At 36.6% G+C, this 21460-nt stretch overlaps 1 protein-coding gene across 1 annotated transcript; it reads left to right on the top strand.

Annotated features, from left to right (window-relative positions):
• The first annotated feature begins 1134 nt into the window (after nucleotides 1–1134).
• On the top strand, nucleotides 1135–21263 carry LIPM (lipase family member M). The gene is made up of 9 exons (XM_039872437.1): nucleotides 1135–1448; nucleotides 3530–3644; nucleotides 11442–11640; nucleotides 12517–12626; nucleotides 15048–15184; nucleotides 15323–15469; nucleotides 16795–16866; nucleotides 18063–18134; nucleotides 20947–21263. Exons 1-9 carry the CDS (start codon nucleotides 1302–1304, stop codon nucleotides 21214–21216), a joined length of 1269 nt encoding a protein of 422 aa, XP_039728371.1. The 5' UTR covers nucleotides 1135–1301; the 3' UTR covers nucleotides 21217–21263.
• Nucleotides 21264–21460: the final 197 nt, after the last annotated feature.

The raw sequence follows: 21460 nt of genomic DNA, 5'->3' as shown, positions 1-21460 counted from the left end.
GGCTATGCAACATTTTAAAATCCTAAAATGTCAACAGTAGGCTTCAAAGTTCTTTTCTAAAGTTTCATTTTGCATAATTTCAGAGTGTATTCAGTGGGTCCTGAGGACATGGGGCAATGCAGTGTTAGACAAATGCTCCCTCTTTCCTTCTAAATTAGGTCAAATCACTCCTCCTTAGCATTCGTCAGACCAACAATGGTGGAAATGTTGAAATTAGTCCAGATAAGAAATGCAGGCTTGCTTCCTCACAGGTACAGCCAAGCCAGAGTAGGCGAGGCTGAGATTGAGCAGATACTTTTTCACAGACTCATCATTCCTGATCCAGCTTTGACTGTTTCATCAACAACATTTCGAAAGTCTATAAATTAGTGTGGCTGCTGTTAGTTCAGTTCTGAAGAGTTGATGTAAAAGTAAAAAAATCTTTTACTTTAATATTTTTTTTCTTAAAAACTAACACATTTTTTACTTAAAATGATAATAATTCTATCCTCCTGGCCTGCTTGAATATTAGTAGGCTAAGAAATTGCTCACATTGCCACACAGTCTATTGAACTAAGACATTTAATTTATAAAAATAAACAGGCTGCAACTCAGTTTAGTTATTGAAAACAATTTAATTAATCTCTCAGTAATTAATTAGTGATTAGAATACAAAATAAAACATTTCATACATGACTATTTAGTTGAGCTGGATTGAAATGGCTTCAACATGGAAGATTCATTTTCTTCTAATCAATATTCTCAAGCCATCACTAATAATAGAAAATGTACCAAAAATTTTTGAAATTTTAAATAAAAATAATTATCACTATATTGATCTTCAACCAAAGGACAGTGATCATTGAAACTTTAGAATGTAACTATAGAAACTTGTAGTATTTTCTGCAGCCTCCATACCATCCTACCTATCAAAGAAAGATAACAACTAAGAAAAAAGGAAAAGATTTTCCCTATGGCTCCTATTACCTGATAAGAATCCATAAGGTTCTATGGATTGTCTCACATGCACATAACTCCAGGTTGCATCAAAGAAAGTTTTACACACCTACAAGTTAAAGGATTGGTGACTGCAAGTCGTGTGAGGGAATGGGAGGAGCTGGATCATACTGGGACATCCTAGACAATATCTCCATTCTACTTTGTGTTCTTTCATTCCTATCAACCAAGCTTGTTTAATTTGCTTCAGAATTTAAGGAAGAAATTACAGCTGGAAAATGTATAAGCTTTTAAACCTATAGATCCTTCTGACTTTAGAACTAGTTGTTATTTCGCCAGGAAAGCATGAATGAAGATGTTGAACCATGTTAAAAATCTTGTCAAGATTGTGGATTGTTCCACACAGAACTGAGATGTGGCTTCTGATTCTGGTGGTGTGTTTTTTCCGAAGAAATTTGAATTCAGGACTTATGCCAACTAAAAATGTGGACCCAGAAGCATTCATGAATATTGTAAGTTGGAATTTTCCATAATGTTTTGGGGGAGATGAAGTGCCTTACATGTTAATGTTTGCATCTGTGTATTATCTACATTATTTATTATATTTATATATGGTAGTGATTTTTGCTGGTAGAGTATAGTCATAAATTAGCATATTGTACTGGAAAGTGCTAAACTGCTAAACTCGTTGTGGGTAGACTGGGTTCTCTTCGAACAAATTCAATAAACTGGGCTAATGATTTAATCCCTTTGGGTTTCAAATGCAATTTAACTTTTTCTTAAATTCTTTGTTTAATTTCATGAGCAAAAAAATCATTGCAGTGTCTTGGGCCAAACCTAAACCCTTGATTATTTCCATGTTGTCTGTGCTTTTTATTCTTTTTCTACTTTCTCCCATATTAGAAAGGTGTTAACCCTCACTTCTTACTATTAGGGTACTCACTTCTAGCAGCATCCTGAATCATTCTAATCTATTCTGGTTATCTTATTTTGGACTGTTAACTCTGTTGACTGTCAGTAAAAGGACCCTAATGAATGGTAGAGAGGGCCTCCTGTGAGTGAAATTCATAAATGATGTGATATCTGTTTAGGTATATCTCAGAGAAGTTTTTTTTGGCTTACTTTCAAATTCTTAGTGAGTTAATAATGTCCACTAAGTAGTAACACTTATCCAATAGCAGACATTGTGATGAAAGCTTCAGAGACACTCATTTCATTTTTTTTTCACCACTCTATACAGTAAATATGACAGTCCTCATTTTTCAAATCAAGGAACTAAGATTAAAGAGGTTAAGCAACTTAAATTGGGCAACACCACTGGTTGGCGGTAGAGCTACAATTTATAAGCAGGCCTATCTGAAAACATAATTGCAACCACTATGCAATAAACTCTCCCAGATGAGAAGTAGAGACAACCTCCAGTTGAGTAAGATTATTGTAGTATTCACGATCCATAGATTTATCATAGACTTAACATGCCCTTATACAGATTTAAGATCCTTTTTACAGAAGCCTTCTTTGAATGGATTCTAAAACTCTGACAGGCCATAGAAATATTTTAAATCTACATGATGCCAAATATCAGATTTCTTTTGATCATTCCAAAAAGTGACTGTCTTTTGACGGTTTGTCCAAACAACATGTTGGCATAGATCCCTAGGAGCCATCCTCTGTCCCTAAGAAGATCCCACACGAATACTTCTGGGTTATTGGGTGGAGGGAATCTCTTCAGCTGTAGGCAGAGCCAGTCTCCCTGGGCCTCGCTCACTAGATACACCCAGCACTACACCCTGTTGGGGCTTCAGGAGCCCTAAAACTAATATGTATTGAATTGGATTCTAGCATTGAGCAGTTATGCATGGAGAGGCAAAGTAAAACAGGAAATATATGTGATTGTTGGTATAAATTAAATGAAATAGAGTTTCTACATGTAACAACTGTATAGAATAGGAGTCTTTAACCATGGATCCATATATAGGCAACAAGAAACAGGAAATCTCTCCAACTCACTAAGGGATCCTTGCCATATAAAGGTGTTAAGAACTACTGCCCTTAAGTCTTTAAGTTTTAAAGCTGAAAAGAAACAAGGAATGCATGCCCCAGGGGTTCTCATAAGACAGGCATGCCATTGGCTACCTTAGAATTACCTGATCCCTAACTCAAAGTGAACCCAGGAAGGAACCTGTATGTCTAAATGCCCCAGATGATTTTGATGCACACCCAAGTTTTGGAATCAGTGTCCTGGCCCAGTGGTTCTCAAACATTAGAGTGCATCAGAATTGCCTAAGGAGCTTCTTAAAACACAAATTGCTAGGCCTCATCCTCCAAGTTCATGATTCAGTAGTGATGCAGACATTTTTGGTCCAGGGTCATACTTGGAGAATCATCGTTTTAATCTAGTCTTCACATTAAAGATAAAGAAGATGAGGACTGTAGAGAAGTGGCTAATTTTTCTAAGATAATATGATTAGAGAAAAACAAGGAATTTCTTATCTATATCTTCTACCATCAAGGCATCTACTTGTTACTTCGGGATTATTGAGGATATAACCATACACAAGTTAACTCAAAAGAAATTGTACTTTTTCCATAGAGCGAAATCATCCAACATCAAGGCTATCCCTGTGAGGAGTATGAAGTCACAACAAAAGATGGGTATATCCTTTCTGTTAACAGAATTCCTCAAGGCCTAATGCAACTTAAGGCAGGTATGGTTTACCCTATGTCACTCCAACATGGCAGTCTTCTCTACAGTAATGACTTGTGGTTTGAGCATGTAAAAGGAAGTCTGAGTTCTTAATATAGACTGAGACTTACTGTTCAAACAAAAAGATGGCTTCAGTTTCCCTCTTAATCCCCATTATCACTTTGATCTCCAATTATCTCAAATAAACATAGTGTTTCTTTTCAAAAAAAGTCCATTTCTTAACCTCTTCTTGCACTTTACCCATTTCCTAAACTGCTCCTATATAGATATTCTAGAATATCCTCTAATGACCTCTTGAACAGACTGCACCAATCCCTGCTGGTGAAGAATGCAAACTCCAATATGGCACCTGGTGCCCACCCTTGAACACCCTATTTTCCCCATCCAAATAGCACTTTAAATATTTCCAATGTTGTCCAGATTTTCACCAAGATCTTCTTAAGAATTGCACACTATAAGTATACTTTTACTTTTTGGTACATGTTTCCAAACTTTATATAATGAAGTTGTTTTGTTGTATTTTGTTTTCGCATATGAGATTTTGAGCTATTTCTGGCTTTTTAAAATTCACCTTCATTACTCATTAAATTGAGTTCATCTTCCATTTCTATCTGTCTCTATTTCTTTTAATACTCTAGCTCTATGTTTATAGCAGCAACTGTGTTAACTGTCGCAAGTACAGTTAATATAGTTTCCTATTATGTTCTTTCTATATGTCAGGTGCAATGCGAAGTGCTTTATTTGCATTAGTCTTATTTAACTTTCACAGTAATCATAAGAAACTGCCATTCAGAGGTTAAATAACTTGGCCAGGAAAGTCTGTGCTAGTACTTACTAGTATATTGCAAAACCAGCACTCAAATCAAGATGTCTTACACCATAGCCCATGTTCTTAACTAGAACCAGAAAATTCTGGGAGAAGGCTATTGGACTTCAAGGCATCTGTTTTATTCCAATCTACACTTGTGCAGCTTTTTGCAAACCAGCTTTTTTTAAATATCAGCTGCACAGCTGAATATTATATATCGAGCATGCTCCTACCTCAACGCCTTTGAACTTACAGTTCTCGCTCTAGATAACTATTTCATCAGATACCTACAGTTTGTCCTGGTCCTTCTTTCAGGCCTTCTCTATCATGTTCCTTCCTGACCATCCTACTCAAATTATCAACCCCGTGCCACCTATTGAAGTCTAATTTCTTATCTTGCTTAATTTTTCCTGTAGCACTTAACACCACTTGATATGTAGCTACTTGCTCGTTTGTTTATCTCTTTCCCCTATCCCACCAGAATATAAACTCAGTGGGAGCAGGGACTTTATTTTGTTCAAGGCTATCGCCAGTGTCTAAAAGAGTGCCAACTACATTGTAGATGGCAATACATATATGTGGAATAAATTAATTAATTTTATATAATTAAATCAATAGCCTGGAGACACAGAGGTGACTTTTCACCAAGTCCCACAAATTCTAGAGGGTAATCAAGGCTTGGCTCTGCCAAGCAATCAAGTGACCGTGGCTGTTCCTAAACTCAGGGGAGAAACCTGAAACTCCTATTCGTGGGAGTTTGTTTTCCCACCTCCTGTTTGTTTACATTGTTCACTCATTGCCCAAAAGTTTGGAGTTTAAGGTGCCAGCCTTTTTGGCCCAGTTGGCGCAGAATACTCTCCTCTAGTAGCTGATGTTGTTCCTGCATCTCCCACTGACCTCTTCAAGGAGGAACTCTCCCAGCACTGAGGGAAAATAAGATTTGACAACATCTCTTCAAAAAGAAGTCCAGTGAAATTCATACTAAAAACAACTGAAAGTTGTCTACAAGCTTGTGGCAAAAGCCTTTTTAAAATCTTACTTCATCAGATAACCACTGTTTGCTTCAAATATTTATATCAAGAGAGAAAATAAGCTGGGCCATCCTCAAAAATAACAGATTTTTAGAGTAGCCGTTACACATTCACCTGTTGGTTATAAGTTAAATGAATGTCCGTGATTCTAAGGGATACTTGAAATGACATCAATTATTTACAAGCCAGTTCTCTCACTAGGTGAACCACAAGCACAAACTACTGTTAAGTAGCCAACCTGGCCCCAGCCACGGGAAATGTCACAAGAATTCCAAAAAGGAGCATTGATCCACTTCGGTTTGATCGTATCACATTTAGGTCACCTCTTTGAGGGCTAAGAGGACAAACTCAATGACCAGACAAAATAAAACCTAAAATAATTAGGTTCTCCTAGTCCTTCACTAGCAGCCCTCATGCTCTCTCCTCAGAGGGATAAAATAAAGCAAATGAAATCCATAAATACTGCCCAGATGATGGATGAGATTGTTAGAGAAAGGCCTCTGTGCTATGGGGAGATTGCATATGGACTCAGTTCACTGAATAACAGAATCTACCATCTTATAAGAAAATAGGCAGGAGACTGAATGCTTAATTTACAGTATTTTAATTAACTCTCAAAACCCTGTGAGGTAGGATATTATATCCTTGTTTTATTAATGAGGGCACTGAAGCTCAGAGAATCACTGCCTTTGAAGATTATGGCACTAATAACAACAGCAACAATAAAGCTCTTTACTACAGACTTCCTCTAAGCCAGGTACTACAGTATAGACATTACATTCATGATCTGATGTCATTCTCATAAGGCCTATTAACAGCTTGATGTTTTTTACTCCTAAAGGTGCAGCATTTTATTAATCTTTCAATGTTGCTTTCTGTCAAAAATGAGGCTTACCTTAATTTACCTTTTTTATATTTTTAAATAAGTTTTTCTTTTTCAATTACAGTTGGCATACTATATTATATTAGTTTCAGGTGCACAACATAATAATTAGACATTTATATAACTTATGAAGTGATCACCTCGATAAATCTAGTACCCACCTGACATCATACATAGTTATTACAATATTATTGACTATATTCCTTATTCTATACTTTATATCCTCATGACTATTTTCTAACTACCAATTTGTACTCTTTTTTTAATACATATTTATTCAGCATAGTGATCAGACTATTAAATTTAGCAATCACCAGCATGGGTACAAAAAAGAAATCTACATTAAAGCCTTTTGTTGGAATGCTTTACACTTTCCACAGAACAGAAACTAAAATAACCTGTTAAACGGTTAGTCACAAATACAGTCCTTGAGTCTTTTGCCCAAGTACACATGAGTATTATCTAAAACATATCTTCTTTGTAGCAGCTGAGCCCTGCCACCACTGTGCTTGGCTGAGTTCACAAATCTGTTGTAACCTGTAAGCTTCCCCATCACTACTCTGGCTCTCCTCTCCTGCTAAGCTTTGTCTCCTGGCAGTATTTAAAGCCTCCTGACACTGCCATAGCTACTGCTGCTGCTGGAACCACCATAGTCACCTTGGTTTCGTGGTTTGGCAAAGTGTTGGCCTCCACCATCATAGGGGCTCCTGCCTCCACTTTCCTTCTTTCATGGGTCCAAAATTTGAAGATTGATTATTGTAATTACCCAAATCATTGTAGCTTCCACAACCTCCAAAACTGCTTCCATCATTACCAAATCCATTATAGCCATCCCCACTGGCACCATATTCTCCACCACCATGGCTGCCACCAAAGCCACTTCAACCACTGAAGTTTCCTCCATGACCAAAGTTGTCATTCCCACCAAACCCACCTCCACGACCACCACCAAAGTTTGCAGAACCACTCCGACCTCTCTGGCTGGATGAAGCACTGACCATCTCTTGCTTAGGTAGGGCTTTCCTCACTTCACAGTTGTGACCATTCACAGTTTGGTATTTCTGAAGGACAGAAATACCAAACTGTGAATGGTCACAACTGCGAAGTGGGATTACTGTGTCCTTCTTTGTCTCTTGTTATAACCTTTATTTTAAAGTCTATTTTGTCTGGTGTAAGTATTACTATCCCAGCTTTTTTTGGTTTGTTTCCATTTTCATGAGATATCTTTTTCCATCCCTTTACCTTAATTTATTTAATGTGTTAGAATTCCTAAAGTCTTTAATATTTATTTATTCCCTACTATTTTCATAAATTTTTAAAATATAATTTCAAATTTACAGAAAGGTTTAAGAATCATATAAGGAACTACCACATACCCTTAACCCTAATTTACCAGTTATGAATTACATTTTACCCCCATTCTCTCTCTCTCTCTCTTTCTCTCTTCTCCCCCTTCATATTTTTTCAAAAAATCTTTGACAATAAGTTTGAGACATCATGCCCATTAATCCCTATCTACTTCAGTATGTATTTCCTAATGTCGAGAAAGGAAAAATAAATTTTTTTCCTACTTATTTTAGGTTCTCCAACTAGGGCCCTGCAAATTTGACCTAACGAAAGACAGATTAACAAGAGAAACACAAGCAGTGGTTTATTCACGTGGGCATCACACATACACATGGCAGCACTCAGAGATGAGTAACTCGAAAGGCTGGTTAGATTCTGGGGTCTATATGCCTAACTTAGAAAAGAAAACAGAGTTGGAAAAAGAGCACTTATGGAAAAGCAAATGACTTTTTGGAAAAATGAATGGCACTTAGGAAGACCGATAGGAGATGTGCTAGTTTATGACAAAGTATATTCAGTTGCAGTGCCAACTTCTCATCTCCAAGAAGAGATGACAGTTGCTTTCAGGGAGGGAATTTATATGACAATTGAGTTCTTTTGAGAGGCTTGCTTTTAGATAGACAAGAGGTCTCAGGAACTCAAATGCCTTCAGCACAAAACGATTCTTATGCCAAAGTGACATATTTGCAGAGAGTGGGGGCAATATCCTGATCTTCACTAAGAAAAAGGATATTCACTTCTATAACCACAATATATTTATCAAAATCACAATATGTATAAAATTAGGAAGCTAACACTGATTGATATTAGTATCTAATCCATAGTCTATATTCAAATTTTGTCAATTATGCCAAAGTCCTTTATAGCTTTTTCCCCGCTGGTCAATCATCTAATCCAGGATCATACACCATATTTGGTTGTCATATCTCTTTGTCTCCTTTCTAAACTGAAAAAATTCCTCAGGTTTCTTTGTCTTTTTTGACTTTGACATTTTTTGTAGTTTTGGACAGTTATTTGATACAATGTTCTTCAATTTAGTTTGATGTTTCTTCATGATGAAATTCGGGTTATACATTTTGGCAAGAATACCACAGAATGGAGTTGTGTCTTTCACAGTGCATCGTATTATGAAGCACATGATGTTGGTTTGTTCCAATATTGGTAATATTTGCTTAATTTTTTTTCTTTTTTCCCCAGCATTATTGATGTATATTAAAGTATATTGATGTATATTTAAAGTATATTAATCATGATTTTATATATTTATACATTATGTAATCATTACCACATTCAGGTTAACACATCCATAACCTCACATAGTTACCGTGTGTGTGTGTGTGTTATGTGTGTCCAATGTGTGTGTGTGTATTATTATGAGAAGAGAAGAGAGACAATGCTCTTAGCAAATTTCAAGTATACAATACAATATTAATAATTATGGTCACCATGCTGTATGTTAGCTAGATCTCCAGAATTTATTCATCTTATAACGGAAGACTTGTATCCTTTAACCATCATCTCATTAGCCTCACCAATTAGCTCCTGGTAACCACTATTTTAATCTGTTTCTATGAGTTCTACTTTTTTATTATTCCATATACAAGTGAGATTATACAATATATGTCTTTCTCTGTCTGACTCTTTATTTAATGTAATGCCCTCCAGGCATATTCATGTTGTTGCAAATGGTAGGATCTATTTCTTTCTCATGGCTGAATGATATTTCGTTGCATATATAGAATGCATCTTCTTTATCCATTCATTACTCAACAAGACACTTAGGATGTTCCCATATCTCAGCTATTGTAAATAGTGCTGCAATGAACATGGGAGTGTAGATAACTCTTCAAAATACCGATTTTATTTGCCTGGAATATACACCCAGAAGTGGGATTGCTAGATCATATGGTATTTTCATTTTTAATTTTTTGTGAAACTCCATTTTGTTTTCCATAATAGATGTATTAATTTACTTCCCACTTATGATATACAAGGTTTCCTTTTCTCCACATCCTCACCAACCCTGCTTATCCTTCCTTTAGATAAAAGTCATTCTAACAAGTGTGAGATGATATCTCATTGTGGTTTTGATTTGCGTTTCCTTGATGTTTAGTGATGTTGAGCACCTTTTCCTGTGCCAATAGGCCACATGTACCTCTTCTTTGGCAAAATGTCCGTTCAGATCCTTTGCCCATTTTTAAATTGGATTACTTGGAGGTTTTTTGCTGCTGAATTGTATGAATTCTTTATATATTTTGGATATTAACCCCTTATCAGATAAATGGTCTGCAAACATTTTCTCCCATTCCATAGGTTGCCTTTTTTACTCTGCTGACTATTTTATTTGCTGTGCAGAAGTTTTTTAGTTTGATATATCCCACACGTTTATTTTTGCTATTGTCACCTGCGCTTTTGGTGTCATATCCAAAAAAAATCATTGCCAAGGCCAATGTCAAAGAGCTTTTTCCCCATGTTTTCTTTTAGGTTTCAGGTCTTACACTTACGTCTTTAATCCATTTTGAGTTAATTTTTGTGAGTGGTATAAGTTAGGGTTTCAGTTCCATTTGGTGATATTAGCTTTGATCACTTTGTTGAGATAATATCTGCCAAATTTTTCTACTATAAAATTAGTATTCTTTATTTGTAATTAATAAATATTTGTGAGGAAATACTTTCAGGATATGTAAACATTCTGTATCTCTTCAAATTTTTACCCACTAATTTTAGCATCCATTGATGATTTTATAATGCCATTGATCTTTCTATATTTATTAATTTGGTATTATATTGTAAATAAGAGCTTTTTCTTCTCCCCTAAATATTTATTTATTAATTTTTATTGATATCAATATTGACTCACATATTCTTAATTTATTCAATGATATATAATTTATTACTATCATTATTTATTTTGATGCTCAAATTTCTCCATATTTGATCAGTGGGAGATCCTTTAAGCTGGCTTGTGGGGTACCTTTTACATGAAGGGCCCACAACCACTCAACCATTGCATGTATGGTATAAGTATATAGAGATGTATATATTAATATTATAATATTAATAATTTTAAGCAATATATAATATATTAGTATATTAGAACATATATTTGTTTATGTGTACATATTTATGTGTCTATTAATATTATAATAATTATATATAGTATTTATATTATTGATGTTATAACATTAACATACACATGTATATACATATATAATTATATATAGTCTATAATGTTATATTATATATTATATAATATAGCAATATATTGCATTAAAATATATACAGAATATAAATATATAATAACATAATTTTTATTCTTATTAACATACATAATAGTTTTGATTATTACATATAATTATCTTAATCATTGTATTACACTAGCTCCTGGAACATTTCTGATAGCCTCTGAGGCACCCGGACAAATCTAGTGATAATAATAACTACACAAATAAAAAAATAATAGAAAATGAACTTCGATTCTTTCTCTATGTCAGACATTGTGCCATCTACTCCTTGTGCATTATTTTATTTAGTCATAACAAAAATTCTATCTTTCTGGTGAGGAAATCCAAACATAAAGGTTAAGTAACTGATCTAGATAATCAAGCTAGCAAGCAGCTGAATCAAGAATTGGACACAGGTTTGTCTAACTTGAAAGCCTTTGCATATTAGGAGGTAACAAGAAAGGTGGAAAATATTTCCGACAGTTGAAATTCTCTTTTTTTGTAGGTCCCAGGCCTGTGGTGTTACTGCAGCATGGCTTGTTTGGAGATGCTAGCAACTGGATTTCCAACGTGCCCAACAACAGCCTGGGCTTCATTCTGGCAGATGCTGGTTTCGATGTGTGGCTGGGGAACAGCAGGGGAAGCCACTGGTCTCGGAAACACAAGACTCTCTCTGTAGACCAAGATGAGTTCTGGGCTTTCAGGTATATGAAAATCTTAAGAGTGGAGGTGGACATAGGTGTCTTTGGAAGAACTGGGTAAAAATTATGGCTTCTATTATTTGGGTAATTTACTTTGGTTGGCTCATCAATATCTTAATATGATATCCCCCAATTATCTTAATTGATTAGTGATTCTTTCAGGGAAGTGGTGGGGAAAAGCAGGTTTGAGTTCCTCAAGTAAAATTTTGCATCCGGTGAATGGGTTCAGAATGGTGGTTGATGTCAGGTAATCGAGGCTAGAATAAGAGAAGTATACAGCTATTTCCTTATAGATGGAAATCTTGGGACTATCTCTTCTGCAATTTTTGACAAAGACTAGTAACCCCAGGAGGAGGTGAGAACAGGTGACATTAAAGCTACTAGGAAACTATTTAGCCTTAGGGATTATCAGTTTGACTAACACATTTCTCACACTCTTAGAAAATATTTTTAATACTTTTATTTAAATTACCTCTTGACATTGAATCTGCTCTTTATCCATTTCATCAGAGAAGGGCCCCTACTGTAGCATCTTTAATACTTTTCATATAAATGAATCTGCATGACCCTGTGCTACTCTGCTAACAGAATCATAGTACACCTCTACTAGAAGGTAGGTCATGTGCTTAGTAAATATTCATTGAAGATGATTATCTCTCTGTGATGACATCTGGAGAAAACAGAAGTTTGCTAACAACCTGTGACCCCAGAGACACCCATGCATCACAGGTTTGAAACAGTCTATCTTGAGTGCTCTGAGGGGCACAGTAATGAGCTGTTGGGGCTGACAGCTCCAGGGCTTGTTCAAAAACCCCAGGGGATGTTTTTGTTTGTTTCTGATTGTCATTTTTCATATAATTTTGTCTCTTCCTCTTGTAGTTTTGATGAGATGGCTAGGTTTGACCTTCCTGCAGTCATAAACTTTATTTTGCAGAAAACGGGCCAGGAAAAGATCTATTATATCGGCTATTCACAAGGCACCACCATGGGTAGGTTCAAATAAAAGCAGGTTTGTATACTCAGAAGAAATGTGAGCATATGGTGTATGGCTCTACCTGGGATCAGTCATCTCACACTTCACTCATCTGGCCTCATCCTCTTCAGTGACGTTAAAGACTCGAGGAAATGGAAACGTAATTGAAGGAGGCCTCTGGTATGGTAGGTAGAGCAAAGGCTTTGGTGTGAGATGGATGTAGATTTAAACACTAGCTCCACCACCTCTTAGGTAAATGTCATTGAGCAAATTATTGAATCCATCCGTCTCAGTTTCCTTATCTCTAAAATGGAGGTAATAGCTCCCCCTTATGGGAGTTAGAAGTAATGAACTATTGAATATGATGATACATATAAGCTCTGTGAAGACAGGGATTTTCTCAAAAACACAAAGGTGAGAGAAGTTCCTGGCACATAGTATGCACTCAACAAATGCACTGAACAAAAGAAACCATGAATTCAGTATCTGGCACATAATAGGTAATCAATAAGCAGTAAGTATTGTTATCATACTATAAACAGAACTAATGGGGGAGTTTACTCAAGTCTCTTTCTTTCTTTCTTTCTTTCTTTCTTTCTTTCTTTCTTTCTTTCTTTCTTTCTTTCTTTCTTTCTTTCTTTCTTTCTTTTTTCTTCTAATGCCAATGTCTGCAATTATGTGCTGGTGTCTTTTGGCTTTTGATGAATTTGTGAAAACAGTAACTCATGGCCCCTACAACATACAGATCAACTACTTGGGAAGATGGTAGTGGAAACTGACTATTCTGGTCCTATATTGGACCAAAGTCAACAGGAAAATGTGCTTGGCTTAGATTAGGATGAAAGATCAGGAGAGGCATGGTGTGTGCCATGAAGAGAAGGCGCTCTAGGAAAAGCCACGAAGAGTTCTTTACCATCACTCTGAGCCAAACCCAAAGTTGAAGGCCAGGGTAAGGGATTCTAAGGAGACAGGTGAGCATTCACTTATTCAAACTCAGGATACAAGCTCATTTGGTTCATTTTTAATTGATCCACTCTAGTAAATGAAAAGAGTATGACTTTCACATTTTCCTTTCTGGATTTTTCAGTAACATTAACTTATTTTAGTGATGTGATATCTCACCCTTCACTTCACAGAAAGTTAAAGTGTTATGCCCACTCCTCCTCTAATATCCACAGGCAGATCTTTAAAAAATTGTTCAATTTGACATGAAGGCAAAGGTGCTAATGATGAGGTTAAATGCTATTTTGAGGAGGAGGGGAGAAAAAAACATAGGATTATTCTATTAGTCAACCATGGAGCTGTTTATGTGGAGAACTTGAACTTGCTTTGCATAAAGTGTTGCTGGGAGAAGTTATGTAGAGTTCTCAGATCTTGACATTTGAGAGGGGTTTTATATAGTCAGAATCAAGCTGGAATATAGCAATGTATTTTCATGTATTTTCAACCCAGTTCTATTGATGGTATAGTTGAAAGAGCAAGAGCTAATACTAAGTCACTCTTGTGCCTACCTTTGCACGTGGCTGACAAATCGCATGAATAGAAAAGAAGGGAAAGAATTCACTCACCTTCTTGGAACTAGACAGAAGTCATGTGATTCCAGTTTTTTTTCTTAACCCAGCTTCCTTTCTCCCAACCTGCAACTATCAGCCTAGACAGAGAGTAGAGGGCTCTTTTGAAATAAACACACGGTATTTCAAATATAATGACCATGACTTGGCTTGATACAGTAGCCTTTTTCTCCCAAAGGATCCACAGGGACTGTCCCTGTACAGTGCTAATTCAGGGAATTTGACTCTATTTTATAGGTATAGAAACTGAGGCACAGACTGACTTAACCAGCATCCCACATCTAACCTATGGCAAAAATAAGAGTTAGAATCCAGTTCACTAGACAACTTGTCTACTAGAATATGCTATAATTTAGGTTTCAGAAAAAATAGAAATCAAGGAAAACCAACAAAACTCTGCTATCTCAATACCCATTATGTTATAGAACATGCTTGTTAGCAATAAACAAGGCTATTTCTCTAATTCTCATTTTCTTTTACTGTAGAGATTTATTAAAAATATCTCATGAGTTTGAGAATTAAATAAGAACCATGAAAGTCACAAGCAAATTGTCTAGCATGTAGTTACCTCTCAATATGTATATATTCTCAAAGTCCATATTATTGTACTCAATAATTTAATTCAATAATTCCATGAGATATCTACTGGATATCAAATAAACTAGACTAGGCAAACTGTGAAGCACTGTCAGAGAGAACACAAAGAAGTTTTCACTGCTGTTGTTTTTCTTCCTCAAGGAGTCTATAATTTCATGGGTATTAAGACACAGTCACACGTAACTACTGAAGTATCTTGACAAAAGTAAAATAAGCATTTTATGAGTTCTGGGTAGAGTATCCACTCTAACATATTTCTTTTCTTGTAGGCTTTGTTGCATTTTCCACCATGCCAGAGCTGGCTCAGAAAATAAAACTGTATTTTGCCTTAGCACCCATAGCTACTATTAAATACTCAAAAGGCCCTGCGATCAAATTTTTGTTGCTACCTGATATGATGCTTAAGGTATGTGACTCCTCAGAAAATTCCTTGTCTGCGTACAAGAGTCTTCCAACCCAATATGCTAAGACTCACACTTTTCAATTAGAGCCACTTCTTTTTACTATAATGTAATGACTACTATTTCATTTCATATTTTCATAGGGATTGTTTGGCAGGAAAGAATTTCTATACCAGACCAGATTTCTTCGCCAGTTTTATATTTACCTTTGTGGCCAGATGATTATTGATCAGATTTGTAGTAGTATCATTTTACTTTCAGGAGGATTTAACATGAACAATCTGAACATGGTAAGTGGGAACCTAGTAAATTCTCAGTTTCCCAAAGCAAAGTTAGGAGTTGTTAGCCTTACTGTTTGAGTGTGAGCTATTGCCAATGAAGACTTATAGAAACGTAACCCCAGTAATTTAGTTTTCTCCAAATCATACTAATATGTGGGAAATGCTTTAACATGGGGTGAGGCCAGGTTAATGTAAGAGCATTGCGAGATATTAACTTCATAAGTTGTAGATAGAAGAGATTTGAAAATAGCTTTATACAGTGTATCAGTAACATATGAAAAAAAGTGATTAGAATCCAGTAGTCAAAAGAGAGAAATGCATGCATCATCCACCTCTTCTTTCTACTTAGGACTTTCTGGTTTGTACTTTAAGTCCTTTGATAGGATATCTGAGAGTTTCAATTTCATTTAGGCATAGCTACCAGTTGATAGGTATCACAGCGTGAGTTCCCAGGAAGCATACTCTGTGATGGAAATTAGTCCGCAGAGTGACTTTGGGTCATGCTCTTGCGATAACACCTAGAGAAGGGAAAGAAACAGTATTGGGTAGATGAAAAGGCAAACTGTGAAGCACTGTCAGTGGGAGACTCAATTAATTCTACAGGGATCTGTGAAGATGGGATGACCCTTCAGAGTTGTTCCAAGTTAGAGTGAAAGGGCTGGATCTTTGTACCTCCACATCAAACAGTCATTTAATGCAGATGATGCCAGTAAGAGGTGATAGATTGGGCAAGGCAGCTCTCCTGGGGCAATCCCCCAAAGAGGCCCAATAGTAGAGAGCTATCTGCCAGCAGCATTCCTGGAAGTTAGAAGAATACATCTTTAATTCCTGATGATTTTTCTTCTTTTTTTAAAAAAAAAATAATAATATAATTAATAGCTACCATTTGATAAGCATTTATTATGTGCCAAGCAAAGTTATTCTCTGTAACAATCCTATGAGACAAATATTGTCTATATCCCCACTATACAGATTAGTATCCTGAGATTTAGTAGATTAAATAACTCTCCCAAATCCACCTAAAACTTAAAGGGCAGAGCTAGGATTTGAATACAGGCCAATTCTAAAGCCTTCATCTTTAATTACTCTAGTAAATTTTTTTAAGAAATCAGATCTCTAATAAAAAGCTATTCTCAGATTAAAAAAAAAAATACAGGTGTCCAGGCACACATTTAGTGGTATTTTTAAATTTATGTGCATGTGTATATTACTGTTTCATCATGAAAAATTGCTCATAATTCAATTTAGTCTGACACCCCGGGGATTTGGTCTTGATGAGGTACATATCTTATAAGTTTTTCCATGTCCCACAAACCACTCATGCTTTGTTACAGAGCCGAGCCAATGTATATGTCGCTCATAGTCTTTCTGGAACATCTGTGCAAAATATCTTACACTGGAGCCAGGTAAGAATGTTGAATTTTTTGTTTTCCTCAAGTAAGGGTCTTTGTTGTCTGGAATAGTCAAAGGATGCCCTTTTGACAGTCCATGGGTTACTTCACATTTATTTCAAGATAAATATGATCCAGAACATTGAAACTTTTCAGGAGATGGGCAGAAATTGTTGGCCCATGGACATCTTTAGTGGACCTTAAAAGTGTGAATTCAGATGGTCCCAGCGAGACCTTTCTGTCTCTAGCCACCTCAAAATGAGGTTGCAGAAGATCATTTTTTGGCTCCTCCAAGAGCATGGTCAAGTAATAACAAACATGCTAAGGCAGAACCTAATTACCCAAAGGTTTCACAGGGGTCCTTCTTGCAGCAGACTACACCTGCAATGCAGGAGGGAAAGTCCTGATTACCAGTCACATGAACTAAGGGCAAGTCTAGGTAAGACATTCAGAACTGATTCAAGGACAATATGAATGCTAATTATTCTTTTACATATGAAGAAGCACTGAACCTAATAATATTGCTCATTATAGATGATAACACAGTGTGACAATGATTGGCTGTGGAGATAAGGATGGATTTAGGGCCAGAGCTAGAGCATAACTAACCTTAGATTCTATTAAAAATACCATTTTGTTTTAAAAAAATAAATAGGGCTCGTACCTCAAAGAGTTTTAAAAATAGTAATGACATCTATAAATCATAAATCCTATCTGTTTTTCTAACCATTTAAAGTCTAGTAAAATTGTTTTTCCAAGGTCAGTGTTATATGTTTGTGTGTGTGTGTGTGTGTGTGTGTGAGAGAGAAGAGGCGAAGCAGCAGAGAGAGAAAGAGAGAGAGAGAGAACCAAAGAATCGGAATTGGACTGAATGTTGGTCCACACTGTACGACTCCAGGGGGAACTTCCTTATTGTAACATACAGTTATGCAGAATCCCCATCTACACAGACTACTATGGGGAGGCACTTCCTGGAGTTGTATAATGATGGTGAAGTATTTCTGTAGTACATGCGTTTTTCTCCCTGCAAGGGCCTTGTTCTTGCCTTTATGCTTTCCTGAAGATTATCCTAATGCTAAATGGAGGAGTAGACTCAGCTTTTGCTCTCTTCTTCCCTCACAATTGCAGACGTGATGGCACATTTGCACCTTCCCTCTCACCCTTATCCAATGATACATTTGAATATCAAGTCAATTTTTGTTTCCTTTTAGGCAATGAATTCTGGGGAACTCCGGGCATTTGACTGGGGGAGCGAGACCAAAAATCTGGAGAAAGGCAATCATGTAAGAAAATCAATATCTACGCTGAAAATGCATCCTTTAGAAGTGCATAAGAGGGAAGTTATAACAGCAGTTTATTGCAGAGATGGGAATAAAATATGAGAATGCAAGTAGAAAATACTAGTTTGGTTTTGACTCCATTTGAAAATGGGGAAGTTCACAGCTTAGCCAAGAGGCCTCTTGCTTTTATGATGGCATAGGAGAACTTTCTTGGTGAGGCTGCTTTCATGAAGAAGGCACTGGGCTTATTTGGAGGAATATGGGGTAGATTTAATGAAGAGAATAGTGTAGTCTGTGGTAGTTACTACTAGAAGGATCCTTTTAGTATCAAAAACAACAACAACAACAACAAAATCCCAAAAACACCAATGAGGATGGCAGGGGTGAAGTTGTTTCATGGTACAGTAAAAAGAGTATTAACTAGAAAGTGAAGATTATGCTTCTACACTATAAATTTACGTGATCACGGATAGGCTGCTTTGATTCTTCAGGCCTTCATTTCTTTATTTTTAAAAAATCTTGGTCTACATAATTCTTAGCAGTTTTCCCTGGTCACACTTATAATGAATCTGTAACTTACAATTGAAAAACATGAAAAAAAAATGTTTTCACTTCACCTAAGAAAATATGTGGTCAATGCTATAGAATAAAATTAAAAATAGATGTTGTGGAGAATCAGAAGTGGATATTATACTGTTCTGAGCATAAAAACCGAAGATTATCAGCTTGTGCACGAATACGAACAAACATCAACCATACAAATTTAAAGCTGAATAGACAGGCAAATCTTTGAGAATTTTATATTATACTTAACTTCCATTTCTGTACATCATCTAGATAGAAAAGACTGGGAAATTGGACAGACCGTGTAGTGCCCTGAATAGCAAGCTCTCCATCACAGTTATCAGCTACTTTTTTTTTTAGATATATTTTCAGTTTCTTAAAATATGTTTTTAGAAAGCATTCCAATTCCAAAGTAGTTTTAATCTATCACCATTTAATGTCTTGAGTGCTAGAGAAAGTGGTTGTGGAAAGGAAGAGAAAACACACATAAAAAAGGTGTCATAGAATCACAGGACCTGAGCGCTAGACCTGAATTCAGTTCAGTCTTCTCACCTGTAAAGTGAGAAGAAAATATTACTGGCTCCACAGAATAGTCCAACTTTTCATCTCTAAGTTAAGTTATAAAAGGGGGTTCAAATCACCAAATTCTGATGTGTGTGTATCAGGAGGTAAGAGTTTTCCCACATCAACAAGCAAATCTCTGAACACCAGCTGAGTGCCCTACGATTTAACTCAATTATGACACTATCTACCCAGAGATAACATTAGATCTCACAGATTAAAATCTCAGTCTCATAAGACTGCTCGCCCCTCACCCTCACTTCAGATGCCAATCTCCAAGTCCAGGTTGTTACCTGTACTTCTGACCAACTGGCTATAAATCAGAGGTTCCTATGACCTCCTCCTCTAGTTCCATTAGTTGGCTAAATTGGCTCACAGAACTAAGAGAAATATTTTACTTAGTAGATTACCAGTTTATGATAAAAGGCCAGATGGATGATATGCATAGGGCAAGGTATATGGCAAGGGGCGCAGAGCTTTCATGCCCTTCCCAGGTGCACAGTTCTCCCCACATTTCCACTTATTCACCAACCTGGCAGCTCTCTCTGAACGTTGTCCTTTTTAGGTTTTTATGGAGACATCTTTCCATAGACATGACTGCTTAAAACATTAGCCATTGGGGTTTGAACCCAATCTCCAGTCCTCTGCCCTCCACGGAGGTTTGGGGGGTGGAAAGGAAAGTTCCAACCCTCTGATCGCATGCTTGACTCCAGCAGCGACTAGCCTTGTCCAGTGCCAAGTCGCCTCATTAACATAAAAAAAGACACCTGTAAGGTTCTCATCACTTAGGAAATTCCAAGGGTTTTTCTGTGCCAGAAATGAAGACCAAACATATATATTTCTTATTATAAATTACAATATCACAGTCTAGAACTCCAAACTCTTAGAAAGTCACAAAGTAGAACAAGGACTGCCTGGATTGGAACCTTGGCTCCAAGGTGGATTTTCTGAGTAAGAATTGGGCTTTAACATTTCTGTTGAAAGTTCTGGGTGCTAATTAACCTCAAGGGCTCAGCCAGGCAGTGTGATCTAGTAGCATCACTTGAATAGACTAGCTCTCAAGAATTAAGAATCCTAGACGCCCATCTTTGGGTGATGGGGGACTAGAGCAAGATCTAGTTAATTTTTACATCTCCTTGGTTCAAACTACCTGAGTTCTAGAGCCATTGACTTCCCCATGTATTCAGAGACACGGTCAAGCTGTGCCTGCTTCGTGGGCTTTCTGTAATCATAGATAGTCCTCGTGAAGACACGGAGACCTTCTCAGCAGGCTCCACTCTCTTGCATTTCTCCGTAGAATATCTCTAACTCTGGTCTCATGAACCATTTGTGAAATGATCTTTTAAAGGTAATTTGTGTGTAAAATATTTATTAATAGGAAGAAAAATAATTGTAGATTAATGCTTGAAGTGCTAGGCAATTCATATGTTTTCTTGTTTAACCTAATAAGCGATTACAGATATCATCCCCATTTCACAAATGAAGAGACAGAAGTTCAGTGAGGATAAGTAGTTTTGCCTTCAAGCAGGGGCTTAGAACAAACTTAATGCAGACCTGTTTGGTTCCAATGCCCATGCACTTTTTGTCACCACACAAAGAATTATTTAGTAAGTTTATTTGAAACAAAATATGAGCTTTGAAGTCCAAGTGCTATCTATAGTTTAAAACTATCTTTTTTTTTTTTTTCTAGCCAACTCCTGTAAGGTACAGAGTTAGAGACATGACAGTCCCGACAGCAATGTGGACTGGAGGTCAGGACTGGCTTTCAAATCCAGAGGACGTGAAAACGCTGCTCTATGAAATGGACAATCTCATCTACCATAAGAACATTCCCGAATGGGCACACGTTGATTTCATCTGGGGTTTGGATGCTCCTCGCCGTGTGTACAATGAAATCATACATCTGATGAAGCAGGAGGAGACCGGCCTCTCCCAGGAAACATGCTGGGTCAGACTGTGAAGCATATGATACAGACAAGTTTTAGGAAAACTCTCATGGAAGATGGGGCTGGAGTTCATGTACCAAGGGTTTTGAAGGTTTCCAGAATTGGAAAACTAGCATAAGTAGAAGGGAGGTGGAGGAGGGAGGGCAGAGATTTAGTACACATTCTTTCGGAATTCCTGCATTTGGCATTAAAACCAACATGAAATTTTTAAGTTAATTAAACTACTCATTGGATAAACATAAGTTTCATGTGATTTAT

Source organism: Pteropus medius, unplaced genomic scaffold, assembly GCF_902729225.1.
Source record: "Pteropus medius unplaced genomic scaffold, Ma_sr-lr_union100, whole genome shotgun sequence".
NCBI lineage: Eukaryota > Metazoa > Chordata > Mammalia > Chiroptera > Pteropodidae > Pteropus > Pteropus medius.
The sequence above is the reverse complement of the archived record's forward strand: the minus strand, read 5'-3'. Positions and strand labels throughout refer to the sequence as shown.

Excerpts from the sequence above, each read along its gene's own strand:
- LIPM (XM_039872437.1), top strand. The coding sequence starts at position 1,302 with ATGTTAAAAATCTTGTCAAGATTGTGGATTGTTCCACACAGAACTGAG. Across the intron at positions 3,645-11,441 it reads CCTAATGCAACTTAAGGCAG|GTCCCAGGCCTGTGGTGTTA; the intron begins GTATGGTTTACC and ends CTTTTTTTGTAG. Across the intron at positions 15,185-15,322 it reads TACCTGATATGATGCTTAAG|GGATTGTTTGGCAGGAAAGA; the intron begins GTATGTGACTCC and ends ATATTTTCATAG.